This window comes from Malaclemys terrapin, chromosome 17 (assembly GCF_027887155.1).
Source record: "Malaclemys terrapin pileata isolate rMalTer1 chromosome 17, rMalTer1.hap1, whole genome shotgun sequence".
NCBI classification, from domain to species: domain Eukaryota; kingdom Metazoa; phylum Chordata; order Testudines; family Emydidae; genus Malaclemys; species Malaclemys terrapin.
Window position 1 is genome coordinate 25,574,234 of NC_071521.1, and position 15,698 is coordinate 25,589,931.

The 15,698-nt window shown below is 50.4% G+C and overlaps 1 protein-coding gene across 4 annotated transcripts in view; it reads right to left on the reverse strand.

Moving 5' to 3' along the window:
- The window catches only part of PNPLA7 (patatin like phospholipase domain containing 7), a 408,012-nt gene that overhangs the window by 142,865 nt on the left and 249,449 nt on the right, over positions 1 to 15,698 (reverse strand). For all 4 annotated transcript variants that reach the window (XM_054007693.1, XM_054007690.1, XM_054007692.1 and 1 more), the window contains exon 22: positions 11,794 to 11,943. In XM_054007693.1, coding sequence (XP_053863668.1) covers positions 11,794 to 11,943 — 150 coding nt within the window. The remainder of the gene's footprint in view (positions 1 to 11,793; positions 11,944 to 15,698) is intronic.

Below are 15,698 nucleotides of genomic sequence, written 5' to 3' on the forward strand. Positions count from 1 at the left end.
TGTTCCAGCCCGGGGCCCTATCCGCAGCAGTCCGTCTGCCGCGCAGTCAGTGGGGATCCTGACCGCAACACACTGACATGGGTTCGGGGTCTGCTATCCCCGGGCCACTTCCCATCTCCTCCTCCATGGGTACCTGCTCCTCCTGAGTTCCGTCTGCTGGGTCGCAGATCATGGGCTCCTCCGGGCCCCGAGCACCAGGTAGGTCTGTCGCTCCCTCTGGGCCCTCGGCGGGGGGAAGCTCAGACTGCTCCTCAGGATACCGGGCTCTCGGCAGGCTCGGCCAGTCCTCCTCAGGATACCGGGCTCTTGGCAGGCTCGGCCAGTCCTTCTCAGGATACCGGGCTCTCGGCAGGCTCAGGTCCGCGGGAGCTCGGGCACCAGCGTCTGTCCTCTCCTGCTGCCGGCCAGCTACTGAGCGCTGGGGCCTGGCCTTTATACTTCCTGTCCCGCCCCTTGACTTCCGGGGGGCGGGGACAGGCCGCGGTGGCTCCGCCCACTCTGGCGGCTTTTCTGGCTCATCGCTTCCTGGGGCGCCTGGAAGCCAGGCCGCCCCGCTACACGACCCGCCCCCTCAAGGCTGGCTCCCGGGTACCGGGGCCAGACCCTTCCATACCTCCTAGGCGGGAAAGGAAGTCGGCGTTTGCGTGGTCTCTCCCAGCCCGATGGCGAACGGTGAAGGCATAAGGTTGCAGCGCTAAGTACCACCGCTGCAGCCGCATATTATGGTCCTTCATGCGGGCCAACCACTGGAGAGCAGAGTGGTCGGTGACAAGATGAAAGGGGCTCCCAGGAGATAGTACCGCAGGGCGTCACAAGCCCACTTCGCGGCTAGGGCTTCCTTTTCCACCACGGCATAGTTCTTTTCTCGGGGGAAGAGCTTCCGACTGATGTAAAGGACCGGGTGCTCTTCGCCGCCAACCTCTTGGGAGAGGACTGCCCCGAGACCCACCTCCGAAGCGTCGGTTTGCAGGATGAAGGCCTGCTTGAAATCGGGGCTATATAAGACTGGCTCTTGACACAGGCTTGTCTTGAGGGCTTGAAAGGCTTCGTCACACTCACGGGTCCAGACCACTTGCCGGGGGCTTTCCTTCGTTAAGAGTCTCGTCAAGGGGGCTGCGATCGCCGCAAAGTGGGGAATGAAGCGTCGATAATACCCCGCTAGCCCCAGAAACTGGCGTACTTGCCGTTTCATGGTGGGCGGGGGGCAGGTCGCAATGGCCTGCACCTTGTCCACCAGTGGTTTCACCTGGCCGTGCCCGATAGCGCACCCCAGATACTTAGTTTCTTGTCGGCCGATGCAACACTTCTTCGGGTTGGCCGTTAACCCGGCGGCCCGCAAGGACCTCAGGACGGTGGCGACCTGTTCCAGATGGTTTTCCCACTGCGGGCTGTAAATGACTACGTCGTCCAAATAGGCTGCCACGTAGTCTTGGTGGGGTTGGAGGAGGCGGTCCATCAGGCGCTGAAACGTGGCCGGGGCTCCGTGGAGGCCGAAGGGCATTCGAGTAAACTGGTATAGGCCCGTAGGGGTGGCGAACGCAGTTTTCTCCCTTGAAGTAGGATCCAGGGGGATTTGCCAATACCCCTTGCTGAGGTCCAGGGTCGTGATGTAACGAGCTCCTCCTAACCGAGCCAACAGCTCGTCTATCTGGGGCATGGGGTAGGCATAGAACTTGGAGATGGCGTTCACACGTCTAAAGTCGATGCAGAACCGTTGGGAGCCGTCGGGCTTCGGTACCAACACGATGGGGCTTCGTCACTCGCTGTGCGATGGTTCAATCACGCCCAGGTCCAGCATCGCCCGTACTTCCTCATCCACGGCGCCTCTCCGGTGATAAGGCAAGGGTCTGGTCGCGCCGCGAATCACCACCCCCGGCTCCGTTTGGATCCTATGGTACACCAGGGAGGTGGCTCCTGGTTGGGCAGTGAAGCTGTGACGGAATGCTCGTAGGAGGCACCGGGTTTGCTTGAGTTGTTCCTCCGTCAGGGTCTCCCCAAGTTGGGGTTCCTCAGGGTCCCGGGTATGGGCTACCTGGGGCCCTAGCTCGGGCTCTGGTGGGTAGGGGTTAATCAAAAGCCCTTCCCGTTCCCGCCAGGGCTTGAGCAGGTTGATGTGGTACTGCTGTATCCGCTTCTTCCGGTCGGGCTGGTCGATCTCATATGTAACCGGGCCCACTTTCCGGACCACCTCATATGGTCCTTGCCAGCGAGCCAGAACCTTCGACTCACTGGAGGGGAGAAGGAGTAATACCCGGTCTCCGGGTAAGAAGTCCCGTGCTTGGGCGTCCCGGTTGTAGGCCTGGGCTTGCGTCTCCTGGGCGGCTTTCAAATTCTCTTGGGCCCGGTCTCCAGCTTGCTTAAGACGCTCCTGGAGCTGGATCACGTACTTTAAGAGGCCCTGGGCCGGTGAGGGGGTTTGCTCCCAAGTTTCCCTCACTAGGTCCAATAGGCCTCGCGGTCGACGGCCGTAGAGCAGCTCGAACGGCGAGAATTTCGTCGACGACTGGGGGACCTCTCGGACCGCTAGGAGCAAGGGTGGGAGTAGCTGGTCCCATCGGCGAAGGTCCTCCGGGGGGAACTTACGGAGCATGTCTTTTAAGGTCCGGTTAAACCTCTCGACCAGCCCATCCGTCTGGGGATGATACACTGACGTTCGCAGTTGCTTGACCCCCAGAAGCTCACACACCTGGCGGAGCAACCGCGACGTAAAGTTTGTCCCTTGATCCATGAGGATCTCGTGGGGTAGGCCGACACGGGCAAAAATCTTCACTAGCTCATCAGCGATGGTGCGGGCTGTAATGTTCCGGAGGGGAATTGCCTCGGGGAACCGGGTAGCATAGTCTAACATCACCAAGATGTATTGAAACCCTGCACTGCTTTTGGGAAGGGGCCCCACCAGGTCCATGGCCACGCGCTCGAAGGGTGTCTCAATCAGGGGCATCGGGATCAACGGGGCCTTGGGAATCCGGGCCGGGGCGGCCAACTGGCAGCGCGGGCAGGAATTACAGTAATTCTTCACCTCCTGGTACACCCCTGGCCAGAAGAAGCGTCCCAAAATCCGGGCCAGGGTTTTCTCGTGACCGAGGTGCCCAGCCGCGGGGACGTCGTGGGCCAACTTCATGACGGACTGTCGATGACGCCGGGGAACGAGGAGTTGGGTTCGGGTCTCCCCCGTGTGGGGGTCCCGCTCGACCCGATACAGGCGGTCTTGCCGCAACTCAAAGTGTGGCCACTGGGCCGCTCGACCGGGGTCGAGGACAGTCCCATTCGCCATGGCCAATTGTTCGTATACTCGCTGAAGTGTGGGGTCGGCCCGTTGGTCCCGGCAGAAGTCCATGGTGGCCGAGGAATCCGTCGCCGCCCCTCGGGAAGCATCCTCTGGTTCTCCGGCCGAGCTGGTTGGCTCGGGGGTTTCCCTCTCCTCTCCTTCACTCTCGGGGGTCTCCCCTTCTAGGGCGGGCATGGCCCGCGGGTCGTCTCCTGCGTGCTGGCGGAGGATTGCTGGAAACTCCGGCCAGTCTCGGCCCAGGATCACGGGGTATGCCAGTCGTGGGGCCAGTCCCACCACCATTGATCGGGTGACCCCCTCGATCGTCAGCTGGGCGCGGGTACTCAGGTAGGGCCGTACGTCTCCATGGATGCACTGCAGGCGAATTTCACCCAATCGGGCATCAGCCGGGGGACCGAAGCGTTGGCGGACTAGCGTCTGTCCGCAGCCCGAGTCGAGGAGGGCCACCGTTGGGTATCCTTCAAGGACCACCGGCACGGTGATCTTAGCCGCCTGGGAAGGACGGGCCCGAGCCTCCCCTGCACAGACCTGGCCAAAGGTACACTCCAGCCCTGGGCAATCCCGCTGGAGATGGCCGTACTCCCCGCAGGAGAAACAGGGCCCCAGGGTGGCCCGCCCCGTCCGGGGCCGGACGCCGGGGGGGGGTCCCGGCGGACTTCGGTGGTCTTTTTGCCCTATGGGGGTCGGGGTCCGAGCGGGTCGCCCGGGTGCCACCGGGGCCCGAGTCCAACCCTCGGCTCCCCGGGAAGAAATCCGTGAATCCGCTCAAGCGGGTGTTCCTTTCTTCTCGGGGGTAGGGCGCTCCGCCCCGGGTGGGGGCCCTCGGAGTCCCGGGCCTATCGGCGTGTCAGCCGCGAGGAAGTTCTCCATTAGGGACACGGCGGCGGTCAGGGTCGCTGGTCGGTGCCGGAGGACCCAGGCCCGCCCCCGTGGTGGAAGAACATGGGTGAACTGCTCTAGCAGCACCTGTTCCATTACCTCCTCCGATGTTCGGTGCTCGGGTTGTAACCACCGCTTGCAGGTTTCCCGGAGTTCCTGGGCCACCTGCCAAGGTCGGGCCCCCGTGGGGTAGGTCAGACTCCTAAACCGCTGCCGGAAAGTCTCGGGGCTCACATCCAGGGCATCAAGAATGGCAGCCTTTACTTGGCTGTAGTCTTGGGCGGCTTCTACCGACAGGCCTCGGTAGACCATCTGCGCCGTCCCAGTCAGGTATGGGGCTAATATGGAGGCCCATAGCTCCGGGGCCCAACCGGCGACGACGGCCACCCGCTGGAAGGTGACGAGGAAGGCTTCGGGGTCATCGCCGGGCACCATTTTCGTCAGCCGGATCGGGGGGCTGGGCCGCATAGTCCCGGCTGCGCCTCCAGGCTGGGCCAGCGTCGCTGCGAGTTGCTGGAGACATTCCCGCTGGAACTCCTGCTGCTGGGTGACCAGGTCTTGCACGAGCTGGTTCCGCTGAGTTCCAAGCTGCTCCATGAGCTGCTGCTGCTGTTGCAGCTGTGCGGCCTGCTGCTCCCTTTGCTGTTGCAGCTGGGCCGCCTGCTGCCGCTCCTGGGTTTCTGTCACCAGGGCCAAGAGCTGGGACAGATCCATGTCTCGGGAGGGGGATCTTTCTCCCCCGGCCCCTCTCTCCCCGGAGTCGAGGGTTCGCGCCCACATCCTGGGCGGAACTCCTGCCTGGCTTGCCACGTGTAGTAGGTCCGGGGTGGGGCTCGTCCCTTCCTGGGGCGCCTGAAAGCCAGGCCACCCCGCTACAAAGCTGATAACAGTTAGGGCCCCGACCTTTGGGTAGGGGCTAAGCACACAATTGATAGTTCAGGGCTCAGGCCCCTATGCAGGGACTGAGCACACAATTAACAGTTCAGGGCTCAGGCCCTTAGGCAGGGACTGAGCACACAATTAACAGCTCCGGCCCTGGGTCAGGGCGGGGAACAAACCAGTAGTCAGTCAGTGGCCCAGGCCTTGTAGCAGGGGCTGGGTCAGTTTGGGTTAGCCCAGGCCCTAGGTCAGGGCAGGGCAGCAAACCAGTAGTCAGTCAGTGGCCCAGGCCTTGTAGCAGGGGCTGGGTCAGTTTGGGTTAGCCCAGGCCCTGGGTCAGGGCGGGGAACAAACCAGTAGTCAGTCAGAGGCCCAGGCCCTGTAGCAGGGGCTGGGTCAGTTTGGGTTAGCCCAGGCCCTAGGTCAGGGCAGGGCAGCCAACGGATAGTCTGTCAGGGGCCCAGGCCCCTTGGACAAGGAGGAGGAGAGACTGCCACCCGGCGCGGGGTGGCAGGGGGGAACACAGGCCCACCCACTCCACTGTGTTCCAGCCCGGGGCCCTATCCGCAGCAGTCCGCCTGCCGCGCAGTCAGTGGGGATCCTGACCGCAACACACTGACATGGGTTCGGGGTCTGCTATCCCCGGGCCACTTCCCATCTCCTCCTCCATGGGTACCTGCTCCTCCTGAGTTCCGTCTGCTGGGTCGCAGATCATGGGCTCCTCCGGGCCCCGAGCACCAGGTAGGTCTGTCGCTCCCTCTGGGCCCTCGGCGGGGGGAAGCTCAGACTGCTCCTCAGGATACCGGGCTCTCGGCAGGCTCGGCCAGTCCTCCTCAGGATACCAGGCTCTCGGCAGGCTCGGCCAGTCCTCCTCAGGATACCGGGCTCTCGGCAGGCTCAGGTCCGCGGGAGCTCGGGCACCAGCGTCTGTCCTCTCCCGCTGCCGGCCAGCTACTGAGCGCTGGGGCCTGGCCTTTATACTTCCTGTCCCGCCCCTTGACTTCCGGGGGGCGGGGACAGGCCGTGGTGGCTCCGCCCACTCTGGCGGCTTTTCTGGCTCATCGCTTCCTGGGGCGCCTGGAAGCCAGGCCGCCCCGCTACAGTACCCTTTCTTATAGGAAAAAAGGAGGGAAGGTGTGGAGTTCAGAGATGCATGATAAATGCAATATTTTCATCACCACTACACTCAGGGAGAGGATGGCTCTAGCCCCAGTTTGCCACTAACTCCCTGTGTGACCTTGGCCAAGTCGCTTCCCCTATCTTTGCTTGGGTTCCCCCATCGCTAAGGAGCGTATCAAAGCAGATAGTTATTGTTGGGTTGAATCCCCAAATTTTCTAAAAACAAACAAGTGAAGTGAAATGTAGATAAAATTGGAGGATTTACTATAAACTTAATTTTTTTTAAAAATGGGGAGAGGAGGGATGCAAATCACTCTGAATTACTAATTTTGTCACTGGAGTGCACTATCAATAACCTGAGACGCCACGAAGTATAGCTTCTGCTCTGTGCCCACTAAGGAATAGACAAATTATTTACAATTACATTTTATAAATGGGAAAAAAATGCTTCCAGGGAATTTTTTGATGATACCTCTCTCCTGTTCACAATCCTAATTAAAATGGATGGATTAAAATCCCTTGAAAAATAGAATGTGTGAGAGGGGTGGATTATACTGTACACTTGTGGGTTTTTTTATATATACAGAAATAACATGGGCAGAAGATTAACTATAGTTTCAGAGTATTTCTGGGTTGGATAAACAGTAACAAGACCTGATGAATGAATAATTTCAATTTCAGTAAGCTAAAAAACTGCATAAACACAGCCAATAGACCAGAGTCTGTGTTTATGGCACTTCACCCTCCCACTGTGGCCGTCTGCTCCATTCTTCAGCTGATGAGGTTGTTAACGTAAGTACTGTCTGCTCACAAGAAGCAAGTAAAAAGGACAAAAGGGAAAAGTGAGATGGTCACATAGGAAAACTTGCCCCTCTTTGTTACGGTAGGGTCTCAACCTGAGCAGCCATTTTTTTTTCAAAAATAGGCAGTGTGGCCTTTTTTTTTTTTTTTTTTTTTTTTAAACATACTAAAGTTATCTGCCAGTCACTTAGGATCCAGCTGTAATTTTCTGCAGTAAATCATAACGAGATGATATTATGGAGAGGTCAATAGCAGTTTAGGTTGCAATCTAGCTTCCATTCTGTCTCATCTCCATTTTCTCCCTAACTTTTCCCAGGATAGGGATTGTCCTGAAAAGATTATGATTCACGGAGAGGACAGCAATTCCTGCCTTATGATTCCCAACAGGAGAGGACAAACACTTCAAATTACACTGGTCTACAATTTTTGAGAAGTCGTCTGCTTCAGAGATAAAATGTGCTATTTATTATGTATTTTGATGTGCTGAATTCAAATATGACAATTAAAACAACTGATTGGCTACTGTTTCTAAGATATTTAAGTTTTTACATTTTATGTCTATGTATATTGTGTAGATAGTAGAGTTTTAATCATAAATTGTAAACCTAGGTCTTTTCATGTGTTTATGGTTGCTTTACATGATAATATTTCACCTGTCCTGTTTATGTAACACTTTAAAAATCAGCAAAAGGGTTATATAAATAAAATTCATTATGAAACAAAAGGCAAAAAACTATTCTGTACATAGTTTAGTCCTATTCAGTGTCTACTCGGTGCTTCTTGGCTTGTCTCTTGTATTCATTAAATGGAGCATCTCTTGTCACTGTCCAGCAATAGTCTGCAAGCATTGATGGGCTCCATTTGCCCTGATAGCGTTTCTCCATTGTTGCAATGTCCTGGTGAAATTGCTCACCGTGCTCGTCGCTCACTGCTCCGCAGTTCGGTGGAAAAAAATCTAGATGAGAGTGCAAAAAATGCATCTTTAGTGACATGCTGCAACCAAGGCTTTTGTACGCCTTGAGGAGGTTTTCCACCAACAACCTGTAGTTGTCTGTCTTGTTGTTTCCAAGAAAATTTATTGCCACTAACTGGAAGGCTTTCCATGCTGTCTTTTCCTTGCCATGCAGTGCATGGTCAAATGCATCATCTCGAAGAAGTTCACGAATCTGAGGACCAACAAAGACACCTTCCTTTATCTTAGCTTCACTTAACCTTGGAAATTTTCCACGGAGGTACTTGAAAGCTGCTTGTGTTTTGTCAATGGCCGTGGCAAAGTTCTTCATCAGACCCAGCTTGATGTGTAAGGGTGGTAACAAAATCTTCCTTGATTCAACAAGTGATGGATGCTGAACACTTTTCCTCCCAGGCTCCAATGACTGTCGGAGTGGCCAATCTTTCTTGATGTAGTGAGAATCTCTTGCACGACTATCCCATTCGCAGAGAAAACAGCAGTACTTTGTGTATCCAGTCTGCAGACCAAGCAAGAGAGCAACAACCTTCAAATCGCCACAAAGCTGCCACTGATGTTGGTCATAGTTTATGCACCTCAAAAGTTGTTTCATGTTGTCATAGGTTTCCTTCATATGGACTGCATGACTAACTGGAATTGATGGCAAAACATTGCCATTATGCAGTAAAACAGCTTTAAGACTTGTCTTCGATGAATCAATGAACAGTCTCCACTCATCTGGATCGTGAACGATGTTGAGGGCTGCCATCACACCATCGATGTTGTTGCAGGCTACAAGATCACCTTCCATGAAGAAGAATGGGACAAGATCCTTCTGACGGTCACGGAACATGGAAACCCTTACATCACCTGCCAGGAGATTCCACTGCTGTAGTCTGGAGCCCAACAGCTCTGCCTTACTCTTGGGTAGTTCCAAATCCCTGACAAGGTCATTCAGTTCACCTTGTGTTATGAGGTGTGGTTCAGAGGAGGAGGATGGGAGAAAATGTGGGTCCTGTGACATTGATGGTTCAGGACCAGAAGTTTCATCCTCTTCCTCGTCTGACTCAAGTGAGAATGATTCTGGTGCATCAGGAACCGGCAGTCCCTCTCCGTGGGGTACTGGGCATATAGCTGATGGAATGTTTGGATAATCCACAGTCCACCTTTTCTTCTTTGACACACCTTTCCCAACTGGAGGCACCATGCAGAAGTAACAATTGCTGGTATGATCTGTTGGCTCTCTCCAAATCATTGGCACTGCAAAAGGCATAGATTTCCTTTTCCTGTTCAACCACTGGCGAAGATTTGTTGCACAAGTGTTGCAGCATATGTGTGGGGCCCACCTCTTGTCCTGATCTCCAATTTTGCAGCCAAAATAAAGGTGATAGGCTTTCTTATCCATAGTGGTTATACTGCGCTTTTGTGGTGAAGTGACTTTTGCATCACAAAGACAGCAGAAGTTATCTGCACTGTTCACACAAGTACGAGGCATCTCTGCTCACAGAAATGTGTCCCTTTGCAAAATCAAACACTGACAAATAAGAGAGCACGACACTATGATTTCTAGAGCTGATATAGGGCAATTTGTTCAGCAGAGTGATGTAAGCTTCGTTATGATTGCATCATCCATGACTTCTAGGAATAACATGATGCAATTCAGATCATGTATGACGCAATACCAGCTTCAGATTGCATCATTCATTGTTTTGCCTAAAAAGCAAGTACTGTCCAAATCCGGTCATAGATTTATTCACAGATCCAGTCAAAGATGTATTTTAGTCATTTCTGGTTTAAATTGAGATCCCTTCCCTTTATAACTCACTTATCCTCCGCCATTCCCAAGTCAAGGGTCGTATATACTGACTCAATAGCATATCTTGAAAACTAGAGCCAATCAACAATTTTAGGCATCATTTATTTCAGAAGCATTTTGGCTGTAGTGCAGTGTTACAAGAGTTTTTTAAAAAGCAACAGAGGGTCCCTGTGGCACCTTTAAGACTAACAGAAGTTAGTCTTAAAGGTGCCACAGGACCCTCTGTTGCCTTTTACAGATTCAGACTAACACGGCTACCCCTCTGATACAAGAGTTTTTTAGTGATTCGCTGTTACTATTTTTAATCAAGTATCCCAGGATTCTTTAGCCACTTTTCACACAGGAGTAAACCCTTTACAATGTTAACAAATTCACACATGCTCACACATCTGCACACTGGACTGCACAAAGTTTTATGCTTGAAGAGGTGAAAAAGCCTAGTGAACTGTCCAGCTTAACAGTTCAGCACTTAACGTTTCATGCACATAGAAGTTTGAGATGCTAAATTGGTTGATTACTAGGCTTTTGAAACATAAAAGTGTCTGCGGTTCCATAAGGTGGGGGGCTTCCTCCCAGCACCCTGCAAAACTTGTCCTGGATTCCTTGGCAGTTGCCATGTGGAGCTCACAAGCTCCTGCTCCTCACCTCTGCAGCAGAAGGGCATCCCAGGAACTCCACACAAACTGGAAGTCTCCGCTACTTCTCTCCCCTTTCATTGCTGTGTTCTGGAGCCCAGCAGGAGGGCAGTGGGACTCTGCTCTCCAGCAGAGTTTCAGGTGCACTAAGCCTTCAAAGTACGAATACCAGCCCCAGCCCCACACCTCCCTCAGTGTCTTTTCTGTTTTAAAGAGCCAAGAGCCCTTCTCCTTTGTCCGGCTTAGGACATGTATTTATATGTATTAACAAGAAGGGTAGCTCTGGAGATCTGTACATGAAATGAAGTACAAAGCACAGAGTGAACTATGCAGTCTGCCTTTGAAACTGCAGTTACCAGCATAGGACCATAAAAATCCCAGCACTTAACGGGAACTGGAGTGTTAGCACTCCCAGCACCGGCTGTCTATCAGGCCATATCTTCTGGACCAGCAAACACAAGTTTTAAATGAACAGAGTCTACTATATTAATTCACAGCAGCATTCAGAAAGGCATGACAGTAATGTCTCTTTAGCAGCAAAAACTCATCTTTCACATAAGTTGCTCTATCTCCACTGTACTGCCATCCCCTTCTCTTTCCTTTGAATAAAATGACATGGGGTCAGCAGCTCTAACATGTGCAATCGTGAGCCCAGTAAAAAAGGAGACGAGGTAAGCAGGGAATGGCACATAACCTTTATGTTTTCCTCGCATTATATTTTATTCTGTGGAAATAACCTGTAGATGGGCATGAGTTGCAGGAAAGCTTACAGTAACTCCCAAAACACTCAACAGCAGGTTGGTAACTGCGGTGCCAGTTGGCTCCAATGCTGAGACATGCTACCAACATGCCCATTTTTCCTAGTTAAATTTCTCCAGACAAATGAAAACTAACCCATCCAGCACTGAGAAGGCACAAGCCCACAATACACAGGGCTAGGAACCAGGGTGAAGAAAACAAATGAGGCTCAAGGGCAGCTCCACAACTTTTGAAAACTCTAAACAAGAATTTGGTGTTACATATTCACAAGATCGTGCATTTCAAAGGACAATCTTGTTTGGAACAGCAACTCCTGGAACACCCCCATGATTACAATAACTAATGCATATTACTGGGTGAGTTCTGATGCCTCTCAGGAATCACAAGGCTTGCACTGTACCATGGAGTTTCTCCAATTACATTAAAAGCAGGAGAGAAAGGATTAATTAAAAGAAGCAACGATTACAGTTTTTAAAATCCTGGGAAAAGACTTTCATGACAACAGACATGATTTTGTTTTACCTAATAAAATGCCTCATTCTGTGCCCTCATTGTACAATTTCCCTTCCAAGCCCAAGCAGCAGGCTGTCATACATTGTGATAGACAGCCTGACTGATGCTTTGCTAGAACATTATGATTTGCAGTAACATACAGACAAGCTCTTACCAATAGCGCTGAGAGCATGTTTGAGCTCCAAAGTAAAGGCAGTAAGTGGTACCTCTTCAGACACTGGCATGATTGCTACGGTGGAGAGGTTGCTGGCAGGGTTTCCAGCATCCCACTTGCTGCCAGTGGTATGCAATCCAAGAGGATGACCTGCCAAAAAAATTATGTAATTAGCCAACCAGAAAGCTGCATGCCCACTTGGTACTAGGTCTCCTTTTCAATTGTCAGGCTACAGGGAAATAATTATTAAATTATTTAATCTATTAGATGCACAATATCCTCTATTTATGCCAAGGCGAAGATTACAGACTATTCCATTCTAGACAGGCTGCATGCAGACTCTTATTTTCAATTACTGAAGGGGCAGGCTGTGGGTAAAATTCAGGCAATGTCAGAATTCAGATTCTGAGACTAGGTGAAGTGGGATGCATTTTCAACTAATCCAGGCTCTCCTGAGAGACGGAAGATGCTTCTCAACCTATCAGAGCTCAGCCCTGGCACAATGAATTTAGACAGCAGGCATCCTCTTGGCCTGGGAACGAACTCATTTAGTTAACAAAAAGTAACAACCTATTTCCATGGGTCAAAGGACTCTAGGAATCAACACGCACTTTGTATAGTCTTCCCAATCAGGGAAATAAACAAATATCCAGGAGGTCATTTCAGATACGGTCCATATTAGCATTTAAAATCTCCATTGTCCTTTCTTTTTGCATTTGTGGTGGGGAATGCCAGACCACTGAGGGAACCTGATAAGGAAGGGACCATTTCCACAACAAGAAAGTGTTCTCACACTTTTCACACTAAACTGCAGGTTCCTATTAAGTAGCTTTCTTGATATCTACATTAATGTGAGTGAACAAGCACATCTTACCAGAACCCTGCAGTACTTTACTTTTTAGTATTAAACGTGAAGATTCCTACTTTACACAGACTGGCGTTAGACTCACTGGGGCCCAGGACAGAAACTAAGGAGTGGGACCCCATTCTGCCTTCCTTACCTGCTTACTCACTGGATTTCTGGAATGCTTTGGTTTTATCAATATCGTAACAGTCATATTACTACTACTACTTTTGGGGGAATTCTGTGACAAAAAAATTCTGCACCCGATATTTTAAAATTCTGCAAAATTCTGCGTATTTTATTTGTCAAAATAACATTATACAATCACACTAGTTTCAAGTCTTTGGGTAATTGATTTCAAAATACCTGTCAGCAAGTATGTCTGTAACAATACAAACACACACAAAAATCCCCCCAGGAGTAGAGTTAAAGAAACCCCTACAACAACCCAGTTCCTGTTTCTCTGCTCCCTCCCCTCACCACCAGAGCCCAGTTGTGGAGTGCCCAGCCAACCCAGATACCCACCCCCCCTCTAGCTGCGGGATGCCCCCGCCCAAGGCCAGACACCTGCACTCCTACCCCCCAGAGCCTAGGGATCCAGAGGGAGAAACAGCCTGATGCTGGGTCCCAGGGAGTTTCCTGCGTGCCAACTCCTTCCTTCAGGCTGTACTGAGAACTGCAGTGGTGCAGAATTCCTCCAGGAGCATACTACTATGATTACTGCTACTACTGCCATTCATAATAATCATAATAATACAGTATAAAAATGACTTTTATGCAAGAAAATAACCAAATCAGAACACATTGACAAACTCATCTAAATCACTTAGAAGTGCACCCTCCTTGCTTTTGAGGAGGCAAATTCTTCAATTATTTTAGAGATGTCAAACTTGCAACAAATTTCGTGTTCAACTGAAGTCTCAGACAGACCATTCAGATGACCTTGTGAATAGATCTTCAGTAACTTTAAATGCAAGAAGCTTCTCTCTCCTGAGGCCACGGTTATGGGTACAGTCACAAGGAGATGCAATGTAATGCTTAGGTTTGGGTATAGAGCCACCAACTTTTCAGCATAGATGTAGTTTAACATCGCCAGAGGCAAATTAGACACCCCAGTTGACAAAGTATTTACAGCTGAGCATCTCTCGAGAGTCAAGTCATCAGCATCAATGTCACCACTTTTTGAGCCAAATGCTTGCAACTTTCACTTAATGCGTTTGCATCTATAGCCTTCCTCATCTCCCTGGTGCTAAACAGAAAACCAAACTAGAAAAAATCCAGCTGAGAAAACCTGTCATTCAAGCTAATTTCAGCTGCATCAACTAGTGGGGGGAAAAATCTTGCTTTAAGGTCTCCTCTGCAGTTATGGCGACATCATTTGAATATCCATAATCAAAGATCAATTTCTTCCTTTGGCTTCTCTGTTCAGGAAATGCTATTTCAATCCCAATCTGTTCGGCAATTTCTTGTGCAAAGGCGTGAGCAAACCCATTTTGTCTGAAATCTTGCAGAAATGTTAACACTCCATTGGTTTCATTTTTAAGGGATTCCATCCTTACAGTGGGGCTCTGAAAGAGTTTGCTTACGTAACTGATTTGAAACAAAACGTCATGCCACACAACAATGAAGATTATTAAGTGCCCTGAAGAGATCTCTCATAGAAGGCTCCGTGCCTCTGAGGCTGTCACACCATCTCTTTTCTGAACTGCATGATCTACGAGTGCTTCAAGAGCTCACTGCACTTCGGTTAGGTGATATCGAAGCACCTTAACATGGTCAATACGAGACTTCCAGTGAGTGTATGACAACTGTTTGACTGTAAGCTGGGTAATGTACAGTTTAAGTATGGACCAGCGCTGAGTAGAAGAAATGAAAACAAAAAAACACACTGTAACACCCCAAAAAATGTCACATACAGCACAGATATTTAGCAGCATCCAAGTTGACCAAATTCTGTAACTGCCATAGGGCACGAAGAGCGCTTTTTTGTTAATGTCCTATATTCTTTTTGGTACACCTTGTCTTTTATCCTTCATATTGCTTCCGTTGTTATGGTTTTGTCCTCTGCAGTCAAAAACACTAATTTTCAAGTTCTAAAGGTGGACCAAAAAAGTGTCACATAGCATGTCGCCAGTAGTGGCGTCAACAGCAAGGAATCCTGTCAAGGCTCAATCCCCACTCTGAACTTTAGGGTACAGATGTGGGGGCCTGCATGAAAACTTCTAAGCTTAACTACCAGTTTAGATCTGCCACCACTCCCAATGTGCTAATTCCCTTCCCTGGGTAGCCTTGGGAGACTCTTCACCAATTCCCTGGTGAATACAGAGCCAAACCCCTGGGATCTTAAAACAAGGAGAAATTAACCATCCCCCCTCCTTTCTCCCACCAACTCCTGGTGGATCAAGATCCAACCCCCTTGGATCTAAAAACAAGGAAAAATCAAGCACGTTCTTAAAAAGAAGGCTTTTAATTAAAGAAAAAGGTCAACATCATCTCTGTAAAATCAGGATGGAAAATAACTTTACAGGGTAATCAAACTTAAAGAGCCCAGAGGACCCCCCTCTAGCCTTAGGTTCAAAGTTACAGCAAACAGAGGTAAACACCCTAGTAAAAGGTACATTTACAAGTTGAGAAAACAAAGATAAATCTAACATGCCTTCCCTGGCTGTTTACTTACAAATTTGAAATATGAGAGACTTGTTCAGAAAGATTTGGAGAGCATGGATTGATGTCTGGTCCCTCTCAGTCCCAAGAGCGAACTCTCCCCAAAACAAAGAGCACAAACAAAAGCCTTCTCCCCACCAAGATTTGAAAGCATCTTGTCCCCTTATTGGTCCTTTGGGTCAGGTGTCAGCCAGGTTACCTGAGCTTCTTAACCCTTTACAGGTAAAAGGATTTTGGAGTCTCTGGCCAGGAGGGATTTTATAGTATTGTACACAGGAGGGCTGTTACCCTTCCCTTTATAGTTATGACAAATCCAATAAAATGTTCTGTAACTGAAGCCCCAACAGATAGTTCACAATTAACAACACGGAGTGTAACTGACAATTGCTCAGTGTGG